This window comes from Hoplias malabaricus, chromosome X2, assembly GCF_029633855.1.
Source record: "Hoplias malabaricus isolate fHopMal1 chromosome X2, fHopMal1.hap1, whole genome shotgun sequence".
Taxonomy (NCBI): domain Eukaryota; kingdom Metazoa; phylum Chordata; class Actinopteri; order Characiformes; family Erythrinidae; genus Hoplias; species Hoplias malabaricus.
Window position 1 is genome coordinate 53,929,027 of NC_089819.1, and position 26,045 is coordinate 53,955,071.

Consider the following 26,045-nt stretch of genomic DNA (forward strand, 5'->3'; position numbering starts at 1 on the left):
CTCTTTCTCTGTGTGTGTCTCTCTTTCTCTCTGTCAGTCTGTCCCTGCTTGCCCTTTCCCTCCCACCCTGTATCACTGTCTCTCTATTTTTCACTGTTTCTATTTCCCTCTCACTCACTCTGTCTCTTTCTCTCTCTGTCTCTTTCTCTCTCTGTCTCTCTCTCTCTCTCTGTCTCTTTCTCTCTCTCTCTCTCTCTCTCTCTCTCTCTCTCTCTCTCTCTCACTGTCTGTCTCTTTCAGTATGTCCCTGCTTTCTCTCTCTCCCACTCTGTATCACTCTGTCTCTCTATTTCCCTCTCTCTCTCTCTCTCTCTCTCTCTCTCTCTCACTGTCTGTCTCTTTCTCTCTCTGTCTCTCTCTCTCTCTCTCTCTCTCTCTCTCTCACTGTCTGTCTCTTTCAGTATGTCCCTGCTTTCTCTCTCTCCCACTCTGTATCACTCTGTCTCTCTATTTCTCTCTCTCTCTCTCTCTCTCTCTCTCTCTCTCTCTCTCTCCCTCATATATAAAGAAAACCATATTATTAGCTTGACCCTATTCACCATGACCCTGAAATGGATTAAGTGGAAAAGACGATGATGAAGGGAAGGTGATGCCTTTTTATAGCCGTATCCCATCTCTCCATGAACCTAGAGATGCTGGAGGTCAATGCTATACTTTTTCAGCTTGTAAAGGCCACTGATTTGAAGCCTTTACCTCTTGTCAAGTTTTCTTTAGTCAGTTTTTTCCACCTTAATACATCAACAAGTAGATTTATTCAAAGCTAAGAAAATTAGCATGTAAAAAGCCTGTGCCGTAATTGTAGAGGAAGGACACCTCTTAGCACCCGCCTCCGCCCCCTGGCCAGTTTCAGAGAGAAAGCAGCCCTGTCTTTCTTGGCTTTGATTACAAGGACGGAGGTTCACTCCCCTGCTTTTGCAGATGGGCTATAGGTCATCTCAGTTTTGAAAAAGAATTTCTTTCTGTCCGAGACTCACCTTTTTAAAATGGCGTGCGCTGCACAGAACACAGAGCCGTGCTTCTTTTGATTCAGGCTTCAAGCCATTCTCTTTAGCACTTTGCTTTTTAAAGACCGGGCGAGAACAGAAGCTTGGATGTGTGTGGATAAGTAGGGCTAAATGACCAGGTAGGGATGGCCTTTGATAGCCCCCACCCCTCCATCCCCCAAACACACAGTTCTGTGATTATGATATACTTTGATTTATGCATTGCATTGCCTTTATGGTCTCGCTAAAAGTTCTCACATTTCTTCTTTCTTTTTTTCTCTGTTTCAAATGTGGGATGAAAATAACTGATTGTCTGCTGTAAACACTTGTTGTCAAAGTGGTGGCAATTTCACTTCAGCTGTGACAGCCTCACTGCTGAAGATTTAAATCACTGAACGCTGCCCTTCTCAACACAAGAGAAACACATCTTTGAAAACGGTGGATGTAGATCCCACTTAAGCTATAAATACTAACACGATTATATTCAAAGAAACAATCCTAATATACACTCAGGGTTCTTAACTGCTTACTGTGCCTAAAAGTCAATGGATTAATGTATTGCAAATCATAAAACTGTTTTAATGCTACTGCCTTTGGAAACTGTGGGTTACATTAGTTTGAGTGATTCCAGCATTCAGAATAAAACCCACCCAGGCTAATAGTAGAAAAACAATAATAATCACCATTAATCATCCACTTTGGGAAATTGCTTAATAGATTAATGATTAGACACTTGACTTTCAGCTCATTAGTGAAGATAGTGTGAGTACAGAACCAGCAATACATCCACGTTTAGGTCACAGTATCTTAATCAGAGGCTCGTATTCTCTGAAATAAAACAATGGCTCATGTACTATATTTTACAATATGATTTAAAGTGTGTTATATATTCTACCTCCTATGAAATCAGCAGTGGGGCTGACACAGCTTTTACATAATCGCTTGATTGCCGTTATTTAAGTTGACTGTAGTTATTTTCCACAGTTGTTTTCCTGTTTTTCTGCAGCAACTCTGTGCATTTCAGTCTCTAAATTAAAGCAAGTGGAAAGCACAAAAGAACACGAAAATTACAACTGGTGCTCTTTTCTGTGGTGTATTTTAATTAATTATTTGCGCTTGAGTTGCATCTCTTGATTGGGATTGTTGAAGGAAATGGTGTTGTATTTTATATTACACCTACACATTATAGTAGAAGTTTTAACAAAGTAGATTCCAGCTTCTAATGTGAGCATCTCGAACTGCTGTAATAAACAGGCCAGGCTAGTGCTGGGCAAGTAATCGAAAATGAAAATGAATCGAAATCAACTTTCAGAACATCTACGTAATCTTGTCTATATTGATTATATTTTTTATTTATACGTTTTATTTTATTCTGTTATGTCCCCACTGTGTGTTCATGTACTGTCCCTTTAAAACCACGCTACCAAGCTGTAGTAATGTGATTCTGCCCCCTATCTGCAACATGGAGGAGAACCTAAACGCAGAGGCCGACCGAGCGACTCGAGCTCGTACCAAAGAAATATACAGCGTCTGTGATTTGGACGTGTGGTGTTTTGACTTTAATTAAGACGACACTGAACTAAAAGTCGTCAAATGTAAAACAGTTTCAGTGATCAAAGCACAATCACACACCAAATATAAACAGAGCTCAGAAAACGAGAGAGGAACAAGCTCCCAGCGACATTAGAAACACTACCCCAGCTTTAACACTGGAGAATATTTACAGCACAGGCCTCGTCACTGAACTGTGAGGGTCACAAACACAACAACAAAACAATCGTTCATTAATCGTAATCGTGGTAAAATGTACAATTAATCGTGATATTGATTAGCGCTCATATCGCCCAGCACTAGATCAGGCTGATACTGTTCTGTGATCTAAATGAGGGAACAGGAAACACTGGTGAATAATTAAATATCTAAATACTGAAAACAAGGAATGAAAGCTTATCAGCCTGTTTGGCCTCTTGGCCTTATTCGTTATAGAGACGCAAACAGTGCACAAAAAAAAGCAAATAATCTTTTGTGTTGTGATGTTTTTGTGTGTGTGTGTGTGTGTGTGTTTATGACGCTAAATAATCAGCTAAATGTTCATGGCCATGACAGGCTTAATCTGCAGAGAGTCTCCAAATCATTATTTTCTTATGTTTGTGTGTGATTTATTTATTTATATCCATTTGCGGCACGGTTTTAATCCTTTAATCATTTTGTGCAGCATTGCCACCAGCAGCGCGGTCTCTAAGGAGCTGACCAGGCTACTGAAGATTCCCGTGGACACCTACAATAACATCCTGACCGTTCTGCAGCTCAAACACTTCCCACCGCTCTTCGAGTATTTCGATTATGAGTCACGCAAGAGCATGAGCTGCTACGTCCTCAGCAACACTCTGGACTACAACACCACCATTTTGGCTCAGGAGCAGGTAAACATCGATCAGTTCACACTCACCGACACGTTAGCCTGTTTACACTCCCCTAGGAAAAGACCTGCAAAGTTCAGTAAAGGACATGTAGGAAGAACTATGCAACAACAAACTAAATAAACTACAGATTGTCAGAATAAAAACACTTTATTGATGAAAAACCTTTAAATCACTTTAAACAAACAAGGTAAGTCATATTTCTGTTCATATTGATATTTTTACATGGAGTTATGTAGTGCTGGTGCTTTTAAACCACGTCAAAATATAAAAATAACTGTTGAAACGTTATGCACATTGTTACTCTGATAATTATGATACATTGAATGCTTCCCAGACTCATTGGATTTGTTGTTCCATGTAAAATCTGGCCACCCTAGCACTGGCTTTTATATTTTCCCCATCTTTTCATAATGCTTCTTTACACACAGTGATATCAGGTCTCACATGCTGGCACTTGGAACAGTCAGAAAGAAACCGGAGTGCCTGCACACATCCACGGCTTAAACAAACATAATCACCCTTTTCAGGCTAAAGGCTTGTGATAATTAGAGAAGAAAAGGGAGACTTCTCTGAACAAATTTGACGGTGTTTGAAATCTAGATTATATTCACCGTTCGTTCGTATTCATTTTTGCCTGAACATGCTTGTTCCCATTAATGTGCAAATGACTGTTATTGGCCGGATTCGGGTTTGGTTTCTGTAGCTTTCAAACACATCGACCTTCAAGATTTAAAGGGGAAAGGAGAAAGGTTCTTTACCTTTTGATGTTAATTAATGTAATGAGATCATACTAATGTAGATCTGTTTGTTATGACCGTGTAAAATGGTGGAATGTGAAGCTGCTGTGTTTGGATTGTTTAGAAAATATTTTCATTTTTAAGGACGGCTACAAAATGGTACTTCATCTCTCCAGTCGTTATAAAGGCTGCAGGCTTCGTCACGTAGAGAAATGTCAATAGTGACTGAAATGAGAAGTGTTTGGGCTCCCCTCAACCTCCATTACCGGGACAGAAGGACATATTGATTTTTTTCCGTTCTCGTAAAGCAGGAGCAGCCGTGGCCTTTCCGAATACTCGCTCCTGAACGCACACTTTCCCTCAGACGGTCTTTTAGCGAGGGGCCGGGCTGAGGACTCCAACTCCAAATGACAGCCGGGAAGAACCATTTAAATTGTTTTTTCCTAGTGGACGTATTCAATATTCAAATTGCTATTTTTGAGTCTAAGTTCAAGAATTGAAGTTTTTTTTGTGTGTGTCTGTGTGGGTTTATTGTACCTTCATTTTATTCTTCTTTTCCTCACTATTCTGGGTGAGTGCTGTGATGTGTTTATGAAGAGGACCAATCCACAATCAGCTCCCCATTGACCATATAATGGTGTTCATTAGGACATGGAGGGCAACAACTGAACGATAAATCAGTAGCAGATTTGATTTGTGTGATTCACTGTGGATGGATGAGCTTTTGTTTTTTCTTCATCTTAATACTCATGTTTTTTTTTTTTTTTTTGCCATATTACCATTCCTATGGACTCCCCCATCAACACACAGCCTTTTTCCACCAAATGAACTCTGGTTCTTGAACCAGTTCCACTCAGGATTCTCAGAACCTCGGTGCTATCCAGTGAATCGCTTCCTGTTTTTTATTACCATTTATTTTTCTTTTCTTTCCAAATCAGACATCGATGACGCTTGAGTCTCTGAGCTCTTTCTGGAGCTTCTTGACCCCAACACACCCACAGAAGCCCTCACGGTTCTCGGTGAAGGACCTACTACTAAACAATGTTTTCTGAATTTGGGAGCCATTTTATGGTGGTGGAAATGTGCAGAACGTTTCCAAATTAGGTTTGTGAACGAAAAACCGATTGGATCCACGTTGGTGAAGGCGGGAATGTGACGTTTGACACCAGCCATCACTTTTATCTGAACTGCTGCTAATGCATCATCACTAGACAGTTCAACAGGCTGGTGGAGAGCGCCAACTGCCCAGCTCTGTCACATCAACAAACCGACACCTGCGCTGAGTAGCAGTGCACACAGAGACACCCACCCAGTATCTTGACTTCAGTACTGAATCTACACAATACAACTCTGTACCTATCTGTTAGATGCGCTATTGCTCTTCCAAATCAATTAGCATGTGCTGTTCTACATATCCAAGTATGTCAAACTGATGTTAGTTTGGTTAATTAGTTGTTTTTAAATGCCCTTGGTCAAATAGCATGTTTTAACTTGGATTATCATGTTGTATTTTCATTCTAAGCGTTATGTAAGTACTTAAAAGTGTGTTGACGTGTTGTTTGTCTCTGCAGGTGGATGCTATCCTGAATCTGGTGTCCACACTGATTCAGGACCAGCCGGATCAGCCAGCGGAAGACCCAGACCCCGAGGACTTTGCAGAGGAGCAGAGTCTGGTGGGCCGTTTCATCCACCTGCTCCATTCAGAGGATCCTGATCAGCAGTACCTGGTTAGCATTGATATCATTCCTGGCTTTATTAAGAGTGCAATAAAGGCTATAGAGGGCTACAATTCTATATAAAAGTCCTTATTAGGGGGAGATTGATCACTCCCTCGGTTAAAGGAGCAGTGGGTTTTCTTCTTTACGATATTAAACAGACAGTATACTGCATATTAATTTGAGAATCTGGAGCACATCGACCCACACACTGAAACGGGACCACGCAGTCATCATTCTGTGTGCTGCCCAAGTCTGAAAACACAGGATAAAACGAGCCGTTCTGATTTTGTGCTGCTTCTGGCAACTTCAGAGACTTTAGAATTGCTCCACCCCCTCGTCTGAATATCTCCAGTCACAGCGATGGGACCTCGTTTATGTGAGAGCACAAATATTAGGTTAAACAGCAAAACAGACACAACGAGCGTGGAGAAAATAGGAGCAGGTGCTGGAAGCAGCCGCTCTGAACAGAGTTGTTTAGACAAGGAGCCGCTGTGAGGCTTGAGAAAATCATATCAAAACAACTTAGGATAAAACTGAGGATATTTTCTGTTTGGATACTTTTTTTTTATTACATTTTCACAAAATTCTGATTTGATATTCGTTAAAACCAAAGCTGTGATTCCCATTGAATGTCTGTTTGTTTGGAACATTTCCCTCACTTGCTGTAAAATTCTTTGTGCTTCGTTAGTGGCTTAAATAAATGGTGCCGTTGGCATCCAGAAATTCTTGATTGTGATGCTGCAGACACTGCCTCTGCATGTGGAATGCATTAATTGCGGCTCTGAACAATTACTCGTGGAGACAGTTTAAAAAAAAATGCAATTGTTTGTGTGCTGCTAATTGACAGCTAGTTCTGCGTGGTGCATTTTAAGCTTTTAGTCTTCGCACTGACACATCATCCCTGATCCTGGCGGGACCACAGACGAGTTTGCGGCCTCGTTTCACTACGACGTGCATTACAGTCTTCAGATTGTAAACATTAGCCCTCAAATGTAGCTTTTTAAATAATAGAGTTCTATATTTAAATGGCACTTTATTTTTTGCTTTTTAAGGCACTTATTATTTCATGCAGAATATATGTGAAATGCTGAAAAGATGAAATGCAGTGGTCTAAAAGAGGTCTAATCAGTTAGAGACCCATTTTAAAGGCGTGTAAATAAAAAAAATAATGGTTTTCTGGATTTAAAAATGTCTGTTGAGCTTGTATTCTTAGCCTTGAATAAATAACAATTTTATTTGAGGAAAAACTTTACGTTTGGGGTCAATTTGAGCTCCAGTTTAGGATTAGATTTAAAATTGCTACTCAGGTTTACGAGTGAGGTACTTTTTGTTTGTTATTGATTACAGAATTACACTTTAAATAAAAGGTCATGGACGTAAAGCAGAGCGAAGTTGTTTTGAAGATTATAAACCTGAGGTTCGGCTTCAACAACTGAAAGAGAAATGGGTGAAATGTTGATACTTCTGCTGTGTTTCTCACAGCCAACAAACCCTGGGGTCAAACAGAAGCCAGAGATCACAGCTGCTTTCAGTAAATGTGTGAAGGCCCGGCTAAATTTGGAAAAGTCCGTAAATATGAAGCAAAAAAGATGACGTATTTATAGACGTTAAACTTTAAATGGGTTCAAATCGACCCCAGAGACAACAGGAGGTTAATACTTAAGCGGAAACATCTTCGAGAACTTAAATGTAAATCAGTGTGAATCTAGGCTGACGTTCAAGTGTTTACAGAAACACTCGAGTTCCCTTAGCTACAAATTGAGCATCTTTAATTCTCAAAGTTTTGGCTGAGTGCTCTGGACAGACATGTTCGAGGATTCCAATGCCGTGTGTTTGCAGATTAACTGGGATTAATTCCGACAAAACTAAATCGTCTTTTGTGTTAGCCTTGGTGTGTTGACATATCTCTTAAACGAAGCATTTGTACAAATGATTCAGGATACACAGGATGTGCAGTTTGACAACACAAACCCAGAAGAGGCCTAATTAGTGTCTAATGAATATGGAATTGCTTGAATCTGCAGATGAGAACAGGGGCAATCACGCTGTTTCAGAGCTATGAATTATTCAGATATGTCCTATATTTTCTTCTTGATTTTTGCCTCCCACAGATTTTGAACACAGCCAGGAAGCATTTCGGCGCTGGGGGTAATCAGAGGATCCGCTACACGCTGCCGCCGCTAGTGTTCGCCGCCTATCAGCTGGCCTTCCGTTACAAAGACAACTCTTCCTCGGTGAGTCTGCTAACTGCCTCCTTAGCGTTTTCACTCCCCCTCATGTGTCCTCTTCAAGCGCTTCCAGTTGGCATTGAAGGACACACAACAGCGAAGAGTGGGTATTCTTCAGTTGGAGCCTCTGTTCTAGGCTTTGGCCTTTTCTTTTAACGGCAGCAGGTGTAGTCAAGGGTGTTTTTGAATGAAGAGCAAACAGAAAGCACAAACTCTACATTTTTCTTTCTTTTATTCACAAGGATTATGTGCGCAGTGAAAGCACCTTAGTGGCTCTGAAAGTCTGCATTTATTATAGATTTAATTAAATATCTTTGCTGACTTCAAAGCAATACCCTAAAATGCCAAGTAAAATATGCACGCTTTTTTCTGTTGCTATTGCATAATTTTGGCTTAAATCCTGAGCTCTGTTTTCGCTTATAACGCCATAAACCCACTCATGAGTCATACATTTGTAAGTGAATAGAAAGGGGAGTTTGGCTGTTGGTGGAATTTTTCTCACTCCCCTCCCTCCTGCAGGATGATAAATGGGAGAAAAAGTGCCAGAAGATCTTCTCCTTCGCCCACCAGACCATCAGCGCGCTCATCAAGGCAGAGCTGGCAGAGCTGCCCCTCAGGCTCTTCCTCCAGGGGGCGCTAGCGGCCGGAGAGATCGGCTTCGAGAACCACGAAACTGTGGCCTACGAATTCATGTCTCAGGTGCGGATCTGGTCCCTCTCTGCTTTTAGCCTTCAGCTCACCAGCGGCGTGGTAGGAGATGTGATGTAAGAGTGAGTCACAATTCAAATGTGCACGGACAGTGGGAGGGAAATCGAGGATCTTCACAAGTTCCAGCTCCACAGAGCTAGACGTTAAATACATGAAATCGATCTAGGAGGAATGTTACTGTCCTTTTAGTCATTATCCAGTGTCCCTGAATGGTTATTAGTCAGAATGTTTTAATTTTAAAAGTTGTTAAACAACATAACTTTTTATACCTTTAAATGAACATGAACGGTAGTCCAGAAATTTTCCATACTTTACCCAGAGGAGCTGTGTCTCCATATCATTCATCACAGACATTACCCAGATATTATCCTGTCAGCCCTCTGAGTAATGCCAGTGAGCCACTGTGTGAATAGAGCCGGTAATGTTCCGGAGTATTATGATAAACGTGAGAGTTGGCTTGGCTGCTTTTACTTGGACATAACTACACAGAAACTTCCTGACTTTCCAATGAGTGTGTAATTAATTAAATCTTAGAGGCTTTAAGGAACACCTAATAAGGAAATTGGAAGCTTAATACAACACTTGCAGAGTTAAATTGTTAAATTGCAACCGTTACGATGGTTATCACATTTCGTTTATGATTATCTTAAAATAAACTGATAATTACAGACAGGAAGTTATTGGGTCTTCTCTGTGGGGCTGGAATTCTCTGAGTGTGCTGCTGTGGGTATGGATTCATTTTGAGAAGTGTTTTTGTATTTGCGTTATCAGCACTGTGTATTTAGTCAACGTGACATTTTAAAAAAAGTTTTAAGTTCCACATTTAGCCTTTATATGCCCTGATGAAAAACTGAGACCTGTTTTTAGAGGTTTTTCAGGCGTTCAGCATGGTTTATATCCCATAATATCCTTTATTTTACACAAGGACGAGCTGAACTAAAATGTATATGTGTCTGAGCCAGAAAGCCCTGTTGAATCATTATCATTTTTTCCCTATTAATCCTGTTTGTGATTCTCTCTGACCCCAGGCCTTCTCTCTCTATGAAGATGAGATCAGTGACTCAAAAGCCCAGCTTGCCGCTATCACCCTCATCATCGGCACGTTCGAGCGAATGCGATGCTTCAGTGAAGAAAATCACGAGCCTCTTCGTACACAGTGTGCTCTGGCCGCTTCAAAACTGCTGAAGAAACCGGACCAGTGCCGTGCGGTCAGCATCTGCGCTCACCTTTTCTGGTCCGGACGCAACACAGACAAGAATGGAGAGGAGGTGTGTATACCTGGGTTTCTGTGGGATCATCTGGCATGGATGTTTCTGTAGGTGTTAAGAAAACACCCTTAAACATTTGTTCTTTAATAATGTGACGTGTGAAACCCTGGCTGTCTGAATCCAAGGTCTTAAGGCTGTAGTATTGAAGCGTAAATGCTCAGCACGCACAGCTGACTCTCATCATACATCTTCTAGCATGTAAACATCACCTCACGTACGTGCTCACAAGGTTATACACTTGATTTTCTTTGGAGTGGTTCTTTAATGTAAAGGTGTGTGGGGGTGTGTATCTGTAGATGTTAATGCAGAGGTGTGTATGTAGTTCTGTCTGTGCGAGTATGTAAATCCAGGTTAAGGTGTGGGGTGTTAATGTAGGTGTGAATAATGTGGGGGTGTAAGCATCTGTGGCGTCCTTCAGAAACCATTTTCTGTTTTTTAAGCAGTGACTCAGGTGAGTCGGTCACTTTCCACCATAAGACATTTCTACACTCAGTTTTTTTCATTCTGCTTTGTTCAGATACATTTTCCTTCTTCTGATGAATGCTTTTGGAATGAGAGTGAATGTGTTGGAGGGGTCACAGGCTGGAGGTGATGTATTTGAATTTCGATTAGAGACACAGAGAAACTTCAGCCACTGGAAACTTTCAGCCGGAAAATGGAAAATGACATTTGTGGCTTATTTTCGCTCCTATAATGGTTTACTCCAATGAGGGTCGGCTGTTTAAAGGGGACATATTATGAAAAAGATATGCCCTTCACAGCCTGTGCACATTAATATTGGGATCTGGTTCCCACCAACCCGCACACTGTGAAATAAGAACACAGAGTCAGTTTTCTGTGGGCTGCCCAAGCCAGAATACATGGATTATTGCTCGCAGTGCCTGGTTTTCCAATCACTGCACTGTTCTCGAGTTTGTGAGGACGCAAAATGAGGTTCAATGCAGCAAAACAGACTCAACGAGCGCGGAGAAACTGAGAAAACGAGAATGGCGAAGAAGGAGACAAAAAAAAACATAGCTTCTGCTCCTTGCTCCTCACTGCTGCGCGCTCAGGGTCGGGGCGAACAGCGAGCCGCTCATCGACCTGAAAAAACAAAAAGGTAAACTGTAGTGTGTGAGCAGTGAGTGGCATCATGAATGAGCAAAAATGCAGAGCTCTGTTTGCAATCTCTCAGCACAAAATGAATCATTTATCGCTCCATTTATTACATTATTTAATAAGTTTTTTAATTATTGTCTTCCTACTTAGTGGATTCCTTTTTGAAATGATGACCTTTTGTCGTAGCATGTTGTTGGAGCCCAATTAGTAAATAACAACATGCTATGTGCTCAGCTGTGAGGCGCTAATTAAACAGCATTTTTTGGCACGAAGGACAGTTTTCCACAAGTCGCGCAGTGGAGCTCCAACTATTCAGAAGATCAGTTAATTATATGTTCATCTGAAATTTGTAATCACCCAGTGACATCGATTTAAAGGAATAACACCGTGCTGAGCCACACCTTACAGCAAGAGTGTCCAGTTCAAGGGGAATTCAAATTATTTCTCATTGTTTCCTTCTCAGTTAAGTTCCCGAGTGTAAACAAGGTCATTCAGGGGGGTTCAGTTTGAAATGTTCCCTTATAGAGACATATTTCACAGTAGTAATAATAATAATAAAACATATATAGAGAGAGAGATCTGCCTCTAAAAGGCCCTCGGATACAGTTATGGCAGAAGAAATGAATAAAAACACAGCCTGATGATTTTTATTGAAGATCTGAGATCTTTGAATGCCCTGAAAATCTTATTTGACGTTTGAGGATGTGTTCATTGTGGTTGTTTCTAACCCCAGACCTCCTCTCTCTCTCTCTGAGGATGGACCCAGTGACTTGATCGCCCTCATCATCGGCACGGAGCTAATGCGCTGCTCCTAGGCTGGTTGCAATGTGATATGTCCCAGGAATAATAACTATATATAGGACCAATTATTGCAACTGACCTCAATAATAATAATAATAGCACAATAATGTAATTATATCCATGTAAAATGAAATATTCATAAATTGCATTTGAAATACTTATTTAATATTTAAATATACTACCTTTTACAAAAAGAGAGAGAAAAAGTAACAGCTTTTAAAAAAATCCACAGAACAGAGAGGACAGAGCATGTGGCTAAAACGTTGGTGCCATTGATTTTCATGTGAACAGTCGCGCAGGAAAACGGTGGACAACACTGAGATCAACAAAAATTACTGAAGAAATGTCCATATGTTAAAAGATAAGCCAGAGTTTTTTGGAAAACACAATGCAGCAATATGTTTCAAACATTTCCTGAATCTGTAAATTCGGCCCTTCTCGTTGTATCTGTTTGTGAGGTCTTATGAGGATAAGAATAAGGGAGAGATGTGAGATAATGTGTGTAATAAATGCACCATTCTTTCTGTCTGTGTTTTGTTTTAAACTGATGAATGGACACCCGTGAGTGATGCTATATTTCATAGAGAAGTGTAGAATTCCTAAAATCAGACTTCAGCTTTAGGGCAAATGGTGTCTCTTCAGTTCTCTGTGTCAAACGAGGCGCAAGGCGGGAATACACCCTGGAGGGGGCGCCAGTCCTTCACAGGGCAACACAGAAACACACACATTCACTCACCCACTCACACCTACGGACACTTTTGAGTCACCAATCTACCTACCAACGTGCGTTTTTGGACTGTGGGAGGAAACCGGAGCACCTGGAGGACACCCACGCGGACACAGGGAGAACACACCACACTCCTCACAGACAGTCACCCGGAGGAAACCCACGCAGACACAGAGAGAACACACCACACTCCTCACAGACAGTCACCCGGAGGAAACCCACGCAGACACAGAGAGAACACACCACACTCCTCACAGACAGTCACCCGGAGGAAACCCACGCAGACACAGAGAGAACACACCACACTCCTCACAGACAGTCACCCAGAGGAAACCCACGCAGACACAGGGAGAACACACCACACTCCTCACAGACAGTCACCCAGAGGAAACCCACGCAGACACAGGGAGAACACACCACACTCCTCACAGACAGTCACCCAGAGGAAACCCACGCAGACACAGGGAGAACACACCACACTCCTCACAGACGGTCACCCGGAGGAAACCCACGCAGATCCAGTGGATCTGGAGCACGCCAACTAACACACTGTGAAAAAGGCCGACGAGACCAGGCCAGGCCAAAGAGGAGAAATGAGATAATGAGAAACGAGGGAATCAGCAAAACCAGCAAAAAAGAGCAGAGAAGAAAGAGAACGCGGTTAAAATGGAGGTACTGTTAATCTCGCTCGACACAGCTGGTCCGTGCTGTGTGTGAACTGTGTGGAGCTCATTATCATTTAAAGAGTAACTGCACCCTGCTGCTTTCAGCTAACTCCACTCCTAGCTCAACTTTGAAAAAATGCTCAAATACAGGCTCATATTTGAGCCATGGCCTGGGTGAGCATCATCAGGGGGTGGTTCCGCTGCTTAGCTGATTCTGTTGCTGTCTCTAGATGAACATGTATCTCCAAAATAGTTGTTTTACAGGAGAAGGAAACACTCTTTATGGAAGTCATAGAGCAGTTCTGTTGGTCCATTCATCGTGATATTTTCATAGAATGCGAAGGACGGCAGCTGTGTTCAAATGAATCTAAACTAAAAATGGGGATACGTGTTTTTCTTTGGACAGTGTCAATATGCGTTGAGACAATAACAAGTTCTCCTGGTCTGTAGAGTTGATCCAGAAGTGTAACTGAGCACAGTATGAATGGGATTTTGACCATTTGAAAAGCTGTGTTCAGATTTTAAGCAAGGCTGGTCTATTTAAATATTACAGAACAATACATTTCAGTTGCTAATGAACTAATAGCCCTTAAGCTTTAATTACTCTTCAAAGGAACTGCACTGAAGGCAGCCGTTCTGATCAGGGATGTTTAAACAGAGGGAGAACCCTGCTGTGGTGTTTGATTCTTGTGATAGTTTGAACAAAGCATATCACAGGCTCTTCATTAAGGCCCCAGAACTGTGTTCTTTTGTGGAAAAGGGGAGAATATGTTCCTTTTAAAGAAAGGAAAATTTAATTTTGACACAGAAGCGCCGAGGTGTTGTGTGGAAAGTTGCAATCTTTTTGAGGCACAGGGTTTGGATATAAATGAGATTATATTTTTGATTTTCATTAAGATGCAGCACTGCATTTCCTTTTATTTATTTTAGTCTTGAGTGACTGAGCCGAACTCCATCACCCTGCTGTTCAAAGTGCGGATCATCCCCAAAAAGATCATTGGGCCTTGAGTGTGGAACTAGCGCACAGTGTCTCAGTGGGTTCTGCAGGAGTGGGCCTCGTTGCCCTGCACTGAACAAAGACTTTCTCCAGTTCAAGTTCATCAATCCCTGCACCTGAGCCTTTTTCTTCTCGCTGCTCTGCACTTTCTTACAGCGTTTCCAAGTAAAGTCCAGTGATCATCTTAAAGATTTAAAGACGTTTTTTTATTATTATTATTCTTACAGAGAGTTGGAGATGAGTTTTAAAGGGACAGTACATGAACACACAGTGGGGACATAACAGAATAGAACTAATCTATTCGATATAGAACGACCATATTTTGTGGAAATATCCAATGAATAAGAATCATTGTGTGATTATATATTTATATCAAATTGACAGATATAATTTAAAAGTTGATATGCAATTCATTCCTTGATACTGTAGACTTTTGTTTTATATATTTATATATTTTCTCCTCTTCTGTTATCTTTTGTAAATTGCTCCCTGGGCAGCACAGTGGAGCAGCAGGTAGTGTCGCAGTCACACAGCTCCAGGTGCCTGGAGGTTGTGGGTTCGATTCCTGCTCCGGGTGACTGTCTGTGAGGAGTGTGGCGTGTTCTCCCTGTGTCTACGTGGGTTTCCTCCGGGTGACTGTCTGTGAGGAGTGTGGTGTGTTCTCCCTGTGTCTGTGTGGGTTTCCTCCGGGTGACTGTCTGTGAGGAGTGTGGTGTGTTCTCTCTGTGTCTGCGTGGGTTTCCTCCGGGTGACTGTCTGTGAGGAGTGTGGTGTGTTCTCCCTGTGTCTGTGTGGGTTTCCTCCGGGTGCTCCGGTTTCCTCCCACAGTCCAAAAATTATTCCAGTTAGGCTCTGGACCCACCGTGACCCTGAACTGGGTAAGGGTTACAGATAATGAATGAATGAATGAATGAAATTGCTCCCTGCCAAAAGTGTACATCGTTGACTGTCCTCACTGTTGTTCATTTTATACATGGAAAGATTGTATTAAGAGACAAAATATATCCTGAAGATGGTTATAAGTGAAGATGTGATTGTCTCTCAAAATATAGAACTAAAAGAAATATATAACAGATATAGACAAGATTATGTCGATTAGAAGTTCTGAATGTCGATTAATGACCCAGCCCTAAGTTTACACATAAGAAGCAAACTGTACACAACACATACATTATTTCTAAAAGAGGAAAGGTTAGTCTTTTACAGAACTCCTTATATTTCTGTTTGAGAGCGTGAGAAATGTCAGAAACCCATTTCATTTATTTAATTTCCAAACTAAACGGCCATGAATTATTAATTTTCCACTAGAGATTTCTTGGGAGATTAGATACTAAATATTCCACTTGAATATGCAAAAGAACCCCAGGAGTTTCAACAAAGAATTGTAAATTGATCGGTAAATATCTCTTTAAACACATATTATAAACACTGAATACGCACAGCGCTGCCCCGAGTGTCAGGGCTGGTGTTGTCCGTGGAGCTCAGTGCATCGTGTTCGCAACAAAATAATAACTGTGTGGCCGAAGTTCATTATCCCAGCTTTAATTCATGCACAATTAACGACTCCCTGAAGTGTCCGCTACGGAAATGACCAGATGGTTTGGTGGTTTTCTGTCCCCTGTGATGCTCTGCCTGTCCTGTAATGCACCAATTACTCATGGTCAGCTGAAATGGAGGGACTCATATCTATATGGCTAGAAGAGTATTGAAAGAAAGAGCTTTAATATAAAGCTCACATCCTGCTCCTCAGCCCTGTAGTCATTATTTCAGATCTAGTGCCACGTGCTGGAGAACAGAGCCAAAATAACACAAATAGCCACTCTCCAGGTCTTTGCACACTGTAAATGATAGGATGGCTCGGGAGACGGAGAGAGGTATAGTTACAGAAAAAAGCCTTCTGTTCTTTAGATTGAGGCTCAGAATAATTAAATTACCACTTTTACCTTGAAAGGGTGCTCTCTGAGAGAACAGGAGGCTCGAGCAGAAGGTGTATCTCCAGTCTGAGGTATAGATGTGTTTTTAGTTTCTCTCTTGCACGCCTGGGTTTTTCTTATCTCACTCATGACAGGTTTCTGTGGCCATTTGGTGACATTTATCATTTTGGGATGGTATGTTAAATCAGAGCGTGTGTGTGTGGCATTTGGGATCATATGAGCACAAATATCCGTATCGCCGTTCCGTAGATCTACAAGATATGGACATAAAATGTCAGTAAAGCTGTTATGTCACAGTGATGTTGTGATTAAAATGGGTTGCCTCTGACTGATTGTGTCATAAAGACAGATTAAGATAGAGGTTGCAAGGACTATTCAAATATATATTTATTTTTAATTCGTTTATTTTATTTCCTATACAAGCCTGTAGAAATGAATGAATGAAATAAAGCACCCCGTTCAGAACTCACGCTTTCGGCGCCTGTTCCTTTAAATGATAATGAGCCGCTCGCTGTTCACCCCGACCCCGAGCGCACAGCAGTTTTCTCCATTTTAACTCGGTGCTCTTATTTCACCATGCTCATCGTGTCTGTTTTGCTGCGTTTAACCATGTCTTTGCGCTTTCACATAAACATGGGACCAGGGCTGTGATTGGACAGACTCAGACGAGGGGGCGGGGCAATTCTTAAGTCTCAGCACAGTGCAGAATCATAACAGCTTGTTTTATCTTGTTTTGAGTTAGGCAGACACAGCTGTAGTGACCTGGAGGTTGTGGGTTCGAGTCCCGCTCCGGGTGACTGTCTGTGAGGAGTGTGGCGTGTTCTCTCTGTGTCTGCGTGGGTTTCCTCCGGGTGACTGTCTGTGAGGAGTGTGGTGTGTTCTCCCTGTGTCTGCATGGGTTTCCTCTGGGTGACTGTCCAGATAGGTGGATTGGCGACTCAAAATTGTCCGTAGGTGTGAGTGTGTGTCGCCCTGTGACGGACTGGCGCCCCCTCCAGGGTGTATTCCAGCCTTGCACCCAATGATTCCAGGTAGGCTCTGGACCCACCCCGACCCTGAACTGGATAAGGGTTACAGATAATGAATGAATGAGTTAGGCAGCACACAGAAGACTGACTTAGGGGTCTTGTTTCACAGAGTGTGAGTTGGTGGGCTCCAGATACAAACAAATTAACAAATACTTTAGGCATGTATTAATGTCCAAATAATTTTATGTTCATATTGTGCAGCTCAGGCGCACCCTCATGTAAAGAGATGCTATGTTTTCTTTCATACGTGTTTCAGTTTAAGATTACTGCAGCACATCCGAGGGTGTGATTCCACACATTCAGTTCTAATCTTTAACCTGTGAATAGAAGTCTGTGAGGTACAGCAGTTGTAGAGGTTGGAGCATGTGGAAGGAATTCTGATTGAGAACTGATGCAAGAAGTGTGATCTACATACGGCTGCCCAGGGAATATGAAGAGAAGTGACTGCCAGAAATTTCATGAATAACATCAGTTACAATATCAGTTCAATACAATGCTAAATGAATGTGCGTTTCTTTTTGCAGTTAAGAGCACGAATTGCCCTTGACTGTGAACATCTGTTTTGATTTGGTGGATTTGCTCTGTTCATTTGCATTTCATTAAATTCTAGATTCTTACACTGGTGCGTCCTTAGATCAATCAGATCTCAGTGTTGAGAACAGATTTATTTATATATTCGGGTGTGGGTTGTGTGCAGGTTTCAAATATAAGCACAAATTATTGAGGCATACATTTATATTTTTATTACATAATGAAATGTGCCTTATGCATTCATCTTCATTCACTCACTCGCACCCACAAGGGAGGGGGGGTGCTATTGTGTGTGTATGTATGTATCTATGTATTTATTTATTTATATATTGTTGTGTCTCATTTTATATCCAACATGTAATTAAACAAACTTACAGGTTCAAAATCATTATGAAGCTCCTGTAATTTGCAGTAGTCAACATAGACCCTCTGTCATTATGACTCTGGCGTCAGCACTGCTGAAACTGCACTATGTACATTTGGGAGGAGGGCACCTCCCCTCCCAAGAGTCCTAGAGAGCAGAATTGACCTCGCTCTCTGTGAGGGTAGGACGGCCCAGTCTCTTTGCTCATGGCGCTAGCCAGCAGGGTCGTCTTTCATCTGATGTGACAGATCTGGGCGGTTTACATTCTCCAGCGACTCATCAGTGGCCTCGTGTTAGCAGCAATTAGAAAAGTATCGGCGGGCTGGCCTCATGTCTCTCGGAGGATGTGTGTGCTTGCCGCACCCTTCCTAGGCTGGTGGCATTGTGTGATATCACAGGAAGCTTGCAGATGGTGGGAATTGGAATTAGCTCTAATTAAATCCAAAAAACGTTATTGGGGGATTGTTTACGCTCAGCAGGGAGATATTTTGAAACATGTCTGTTAAACTGGATGAATATTAGAATTTCAGTCTTATTTTGATGAGGCCTATTATGGCTGGGGAATTGGGGAAAATCAACTGCTGCTCATCTGTTTATTGGTGATGGGGATTAAATACATAAGCGATGCCACTCCAGTTCATTTCCCAGTACTCTCTGTAGTCCTTTCAATGTGTTAATAACCGTTCTTGGGTCTGAGCTGACTCTCTAGTCCTCTCTACTGATTTAATAATACATAAGCACTTATGAGCAGCCAAACACATTCTCCATCAGAGTGTTTCTTAGACATCCGCCACGTCTCCTCGGTAGGACACAGAAGTGCTAATGAGTTTGCGGAGCTTTAATGTCGCCCGCGGGCTCTCGTGAAGCGTGTTGGTCTGTGATTTCTTTATTTAGGTAGAAGATTGTGATATAACACTAATGAAGCAAATGCGAGGAGCCCGTTGCGACTTGCTGAACAACACTGCGTTTTGTGAGAGCTGTAGCGTTGCCCCTAACAACAGATTTGGGGTCTGGAGCTGGACACACAGCTCTGCACACGCTGTATTTCCAGATTATATAGTCGGCTGCTGACGTCTGGATAAAGCCCTGGTCAAAATACTCATGTTGTTGAGGCTGTTAAAGTGAGAAATTAATTCTTGTAGGAGCCTCCATAAATATGACATTTATGTTATTGCACTTTTTAAAAGGTTTAACATGCTGTCGCTGTGTTGGTCCTGTTACCCTGAGGTCCACTTCCAGTGAATATAAAGTTAAAAAAAAATACACATTAAAACACACACACACAAAAAAAATTGCAAGTAAACAACAAAAATGAAAATATATTAAAATGTGCAAAAATTGTTTTCTATTTATATAGTGTATATTTATTCATTCATTCATTCATTCGTTGTCTGTAACCCTTATCCAATTCAGGGACGCGGTGGGTCCAGAGCCTACCTGGAATCATTGGGCGCAAGGCGGGAATACACCCTGGAGGGGGCGCCAGTCCTTCACAGGGCAACACAGACACACACATTCACTCACACACTCACACCTACGGACACTTTTGAGTCGCCAATCCACCTACCAACGTGTGTTTTTGGACTGTGGGAGGAAACCGGAGCACCCGGAGGAAACCCACGCAGACACAGAGAGAACACACCACACTCCTCACAGACAGTCACCCAGAGGAAACCCACGCAGACACAGAGAGAACACACCACACTCCTCACAGACAGTCACCCGGAGGAAACCCACACAGACACAGGGAGAACACACCAACTCCTCACAGACAGTCACCCGGAGCAGGAATCGAACCCACAACCTCCAGGTCCCTGGAGCTGTGTGACTGCGACACTAACTGCTGCACCACCCTATTTATCTATTATTTTTTTAAATTATATATTTACACTTATATATTAGGGCTGGCCCCAAATATTCCTCTGTTCAGGTGGTTGTTCATTGGGTATTCGTTTTTTAATTTTGAGGTTCGCGTATTTGTTTTTTTGGAATAAATGTGGCTATTGATGAAGGCAATGCTCCACTCCTCCATCTGTATTCAGGCTCAACAGCGGTAAAGAAAAACACTCTGCTCCCCCAGCACTCCACCCGTGTTCAGCCTCATCAACATAAACCTCCAGAGTGAAGCCTAAAAGAGCACAACACCCTACAACTATCTACTTACAACAAAGTGTGGCGGATCTACAGTTCATTTTGTCAGCTTTACGCCTCGAATTACACCAGACCTCCCCCACGAAGCTCTGGTTACTCGTGTACACTGTGCCTTTAGCCACACAGTGTCTGAGCAAGTCCGGGAGTGAGGAACCCCCCGAAACACACACACGCTGATTATTTGCTGAATTATGCGATCGAAGCCCTAAAAAAAGGTATTCGATACAGCCCTAGTGTATAACAGGTTTACTATCTTAATCACAAAGTCAGTCCATCTACAGTCGGAACAGGGGCACATTATCCTTCGCACACAGCTGTGTTTTATTGATTTTCTCCTCTAAATTAGTGTTACATTTACATGTTTGGTAGATAAAGTGTATTATTTATATACGGATCCCTTTACAGATGCTGAGATTTGAATCTCTTTGGTTGTGTGTTGTCTGTCGTCAGATCCGCGATGGGAAGCGAGTGATGGAATGCTTGAAGAAGGCTCTGAAGATCGCTAATCAGTGCATGGACCCGTCTCTGCAAGTGCAGCTGTTCATCGAGATCCTGAACAGATACGTCTGCTTCTACGAGCGAGAGAATGACGCGGTACACTCTTCTTCCTCTCTCTTCTCTCTCCACAGCTTTTCCAGTTTGTGTTTTTCCTTTAGTTTCTTTTCCACTTTCGTTTTTCATTCTTTTCCCGACCCACATTTGCCCAGATACTCCCTGACCTACATTTATCCTGAGAATCGAGGATGGTCCATGATTAGTTTTTCTCCTTTCATGTCCAAGGTGGCGTTAAAGCTGGATTTCTGAGCATTGATTGGGCAAAGTACGGCTTTTCTATTATTGATGAACAGGGTTGACATTTGGCTTAAAAAAATAATACTAATAATAACTCGCTCACCCTCCCGTGGCCAGTTTTAGCGTATAACGACACAAAGGTCATGAGCCGACTTGAGTGGCGAAAAAGAAAACGAAGGATGTTAATTGTGTCTCTATTCTGCATTGGGCTCAGTGTAATTCTTTGGCCAAGGAAGTTAATCCTAAATTACATTGCGACTGATTAGTGTTAGGGATGCGCTTTTCAAAACATATTTATCTGTAAGAAGTAATCCGTATTGAAAGAATAATCTACAACAAAGTATTGGCTCACTGCGGTCTTAATTCTCAGGTGATAACGCTGGAGATTATGATTTGAAAACAAGTGTTTATTATCCTGAAACAGCCTTGGGGTTTTGTATTGGAAAATAATAGGAGCTGCCTCTTTTGAAGAGCCCTTGGGCTAACAGAAAAATGGTGCAGCACTGATAAAGACCCCTTTTCTACACAAGGCCTTTGCTTCTTAGTCGACAATCTGCTGACATTACTTTGCCAGGGGGATGTTTATTTTTCATTGTTTCTGCACCTAGCCAACATCCGCTGGAGTAGTTACTAATGAGAGAAGTATTAGCACCAGCTAAAGCCAGACATTACTTTTTCTTGTCTTTCTTAATAAGTTAACTTTCTACTCTGTCACATTTTGTCACGTTTAGAGCCATTTTAAAACATGAAGATGGTGTTCATCCGAGTTATTTGGCTGTAACTGAGCTCCACCGTTTAAGGTGTGTTTATATAAACACGCAAACTAGATGCGGCCTGGGCCCGGCCCTCTCGAGAGTGTTAGCAAACTGACATTACGAGGGAGTACGTCATAGGCGTGTGAGAGAATGTGAGAGTGTGTGTCGCCCTGTGAAGGAGTGGCGCCCCCTCCAGGGTGAGTTCCTACCTTGCGCCCAATGATTCCAGGTAGGCTCTGGACCCACCGCGACCCTGAACTGGATAAGGGTTACAGATGAATGAATTTATGAATATTTAAACATTAAACACCAGGACTAATAGAATATAAAGTCATGCCTGAGCCTGAATTTGCTTATAGGTCAAATAATATGTTTAAGGGTTTTACTGAGCATTTTTAATAACGTTAGACCCCCGACTGCTGCACCATTGGCAGTGGGACAGGTGCATTTTATTTGTCTTAAATTTCAATGTTGTTTTAACTACGAATTTCCATTTCAGGGCATCACTAGTAGTTTGCTCCCTTTGTGTATTCCCTCCCTCTGCCTCAGACTGAGTTGGTGCCTGCCAGAGCTCACCAGGACCACAAGTGACAGTCACACACTTCTGATTACCCTCACAGGCGAAGCAGGAAAATGGTCCCCCTCTCACTCTCCATCTCACATGTGTCTATCGTATTCCTCCGCTCCTCGCTCCCCTTCACCCCAGGTGTGCCTTTCTGTGGCCTGGCGCTCATTACAGTCACATTTCTGTGTCCTTCAGGGCTGAGGACCAGACGTTCTCCCAGTATAGAACCAGAAAAGCACAGACACATTTCGAGTGCTCTTTCATCTCAGAATCCGGTTCTGGTGCTGGGGACGTCACGTGTGTTGATGTGTGCTTCTCGCTGTGATATATATCAGAACCACGTATTGGACTCCAGTCTTAATTGGCGAGCTTTGTTCTTTTTTGATGCCCTGCCAGAGCAAGACATACACTTTATTTCCCAGAATGTCCTTCTAATTAGTGGCTTCGTCTACTTGAAAAAGCATCCATCACTGACACAGGTGTTAAAATCCGTTAAAAGGTGTTAAAACAGCTCTGTAATCTCCATCGAAAGCCTTGGCAGAGGAACAGGACGCTCTGGCACACAAGCCTGAAATCACCACGCTCGATGCCAAGAGGCAGAGGGATAAAACTCCAGCAATAAACTCGAGAGCAGCGGAAAAAGGTTCACTGGAGAATGGAAGCGTAGCCCTATCAGAGGGAGACATTTTATCCTTTCGTTTCTGGCAAAAAATATGATGAAATTTTGAGGTGAAGTCTTGAAATAATGATGTAACTGACGTGCCCACTTTCTTTAACTTACTAGATGCACGTGGGTCTTTAATTCTTCAAATGAAATAACGTATTTGTCAACATATTATCTCAAAATCTGACTAAAAAATTAGTATTTTGATAAAACAAACCATTTCAAGATTTAAAACAGTTTAAATGAAAATATCCTATTTTGAGTTATTCATTCGTTCATTATCTGTAATCGCTTATCCAGTTCAGGGTCGTGGTGGTTCCGGAGCTTATTCAGAATCACTGGGTGCAAGGCAGGAACACACCCTGAAGGTGGCACCAGTCCTTCGCAGGGCAACACACACTCACACATTCACTCACACACTCCAGTCTCCAATGCACCTACCAACGTGTGTTTTTGGAGCATCGGAGGAAACCCACGCAAACACGGGGAGAACACAACACACTCCTCACAGACAGTCACCCGGAGGAAACCCACGCAGACACAGGGAGAACACACCACACTCCTCAAAGACAGTCACCCGGAGGAAACCCACGCAGACACAGGGAGAACACAACACACTCCTCACAGACAGTCACCCGGAGGAAACCCACGCAGACACAGGGAGAACACACCACACTCCTCACAGACAGTTACCTGGAGGAAACCTACGCAGACACAGAGAGAACACGCCACACACCATGATTCTCGATACCAATTTCGATACCACGACAAAAAAGTAAACCAATGCATGTCAACATAAAAGCTTTATTTTTCTAGCAAAAAAGGTGTGATTTAATTAATGATCATTTTTTTGTTTGTTTTGTCGTTTCTAACCCAGTAACCCTTTAAATGCCAAACATGTTGGAAAGTGGGAGCTTCACTCTGATTGCCTGTAGACGAGGCGACCACTCTCAGACCCTCCTGACCTCTCACACTACTCTTGTATTTAAATGTTCTCAGTGGGAAGAAGCCAGCCAGTAAAAGAAAGTCTACGCTTTATAAACATATGTAGTGGCTTGATTATTGTTTGTTGAGATTGTGGCTGCCAAATAAAACCGTTTGAGTCGTCTCTCTCGCTGCGCGAGTCAGTTACGCGCTGAAACCAAATGCACTCTGCTGAAGTATGGGTGAACTTATTGTGAACTAGAAGATCAACAAAATTGCATCAGTGGTGTTCAAACCTTCTGCTCATGATGGTAGAGCGTACTCCGTAGGTTTAACTGGGCTAATGTTATTGTATTAAAATGTTCCCAGGTGACCGTTCAGGTCCTGAATCAGCTGATCCAGAAGATTCGTGAGGACCTGCCGAACCTGGAGGCCAGCGAGGAGACAGAGCAGATCAACAAGCACTTCCACAACACACTGGAGCACCTGCGTCTGCAGAGAGAGTCGCCAGAGTCTGAGGGTCCCGCCTATGAGGGGCTGGTGCTGTAGGGTCCAAATAAACACCAACACACACACACTCCTCTGCAAAGAAAATAAAAAAAATAAATAAGGGGCCAAACCTGAAATGGCAAGTTGTTAAGCTTTTAACGAGCAAGAATTACACCAGAGGCTAAGGAAAGTGAGTATGCGATGTTGATGGTTGATGAGATAAATGTTTCTTAACTTGTTTGTGTTTAATATAAACCCATTTATTCTCTACAGGGTTTAAATCTAGACTCTGAGCAGAACAAAGACCATGATCCTGATTTACTTTTCTCCAGGCTCTTCTCAGTGGATTGTAGTCTTTGTTCCGTGAACGTTGTCTTTTTACAGAATATCATTAAAAACTCAAGGTGGTGCCATTTTGGGCTTGGCCCGTTGTTTCTGCGCGGGGAGTGTACATCTTCATTTGTTTGTGTATACACACGTATAGAGAGATATAGTATGTATATACACCCACACATGCACACCAGGGTTTTCCTACCTGGGGAAATTAAAGCCAACCCCTACATGCCATCTCTCTCTCTCTCTCTCTCTGCCCGTCGTCTCTAATTTAGGTTTTATTCCTCTCACTCTTTCGCTCTGTCCTGCTCTCTTTCTCAGAGCTTGTGAGGCATACTGTTGTATATTCTTGCGAGTAGAGTACACCCTGCACTTCTTTCCATCCTTTCAGTCCGTTGTTGCCATCCTCCGAAGAAGACAGAGGCAGGAACAGACAAAGCAGATGCAGATAACCCCAGAGAAAAGGCAGAAGAAAACAGTGCTTTTGTTTTGTTTTTGTTTTTTTGCTTCGTTTGAGCCGTGCATCACTGTGTGGAGACCTCATCGTTAGCCTGCGGTGCGACACGTTCCTTCCGCATTCATCTCAGGCCGTGTGATCGTACGCTTAAGAGACTTGGATCTGTGTGACAGTTTGTATTGAATTCCATTCCTCTTCCTTTCCTTGGCATCTGTTTTCTTTTCTGTTGTCCCTTTTTAATCCTAGTTAAATGGCCAATGACGTAAGTGAAACGGTCCGGTGGTGAATGGTGACAATGATGTGTGTGTTCAGATACCGCTGTACGTTCAGTGAAGGCAAACGTGAGCATGTGTTGAAGGAGGAGGAGTCTGTATTTGAGAAAGAAACCTTTAAAGAAAGTCCTCTTCGCATCTTGTTTCTCTTGTTACTTTTTTAATCATGATTTCCCCCCATATATTGTATGTATAATCTAATTGTAAATCAGCTAAAAACAGAATAAGTATCATTGATTTCATGACATTTGCACAAATAAACGAAAATATTAACCCCACCACCACAGCTTCTGCACCGTTTTTTTGTTCTCCACGTGAAGATGATCCGAGTTTGTCTTGGGAATGCTGTAAAATGGTTTCATCTCCGTCTAATTGCGCTGGTGCTCGGCGGCTGAGGAATGGCACATGAAGTGTTTGTTTAAAAAGGTCATGG

The 26,045-nt window shown here is 42.3% G+C and overlaps 1 protein-coding gene across 2 annotated transcripts in view; it reads left to right on the top strand.

The window, feature by feature from the left end:
* The window catches only part of LOC136676534 (vacuolar protein sorting-associated protein 35), a 49,584-nt gene extending 23,699 nt beyond the window's left edge, over nt 1-25,885 (top strand). For both annotated transcript variants that reach the window (XM_066653624.1, XM_066653623.1), the window contains exons 11-17: nt 3,199-3,406; nt 5,715-5,870; nt 7,973-8,095; nt 8,609-8,788; nt 9,826-10,065; nt 20,812-20,955; nt 24,431-25,885. In XM_066653624.1, the coding sequence (XP_066509721.1) occupies nt 3,199-3,406; nt 5,715-5,870; nt 7,973-8,095; nt 8,609-8,788; nt 9,826-10,065; nt 20,812-20,955; nt 24,431-24,610 (1,231 nt within the window). In that variant the 3' untranslated portion in view covers nt 24,611-25,885. The remainder of the gene's footprint in view (nt 1-3,198; nt 3,407-5,714; nt 5,871-7,972; nt 8,096-8,608; nt 8,789-9,825; nt 10,066-20,811; nt 20,956-24,430) is intronic.
* The last annotated feature ends 160 nt before the right edge of the window (nt 25,886-26,045 follow it).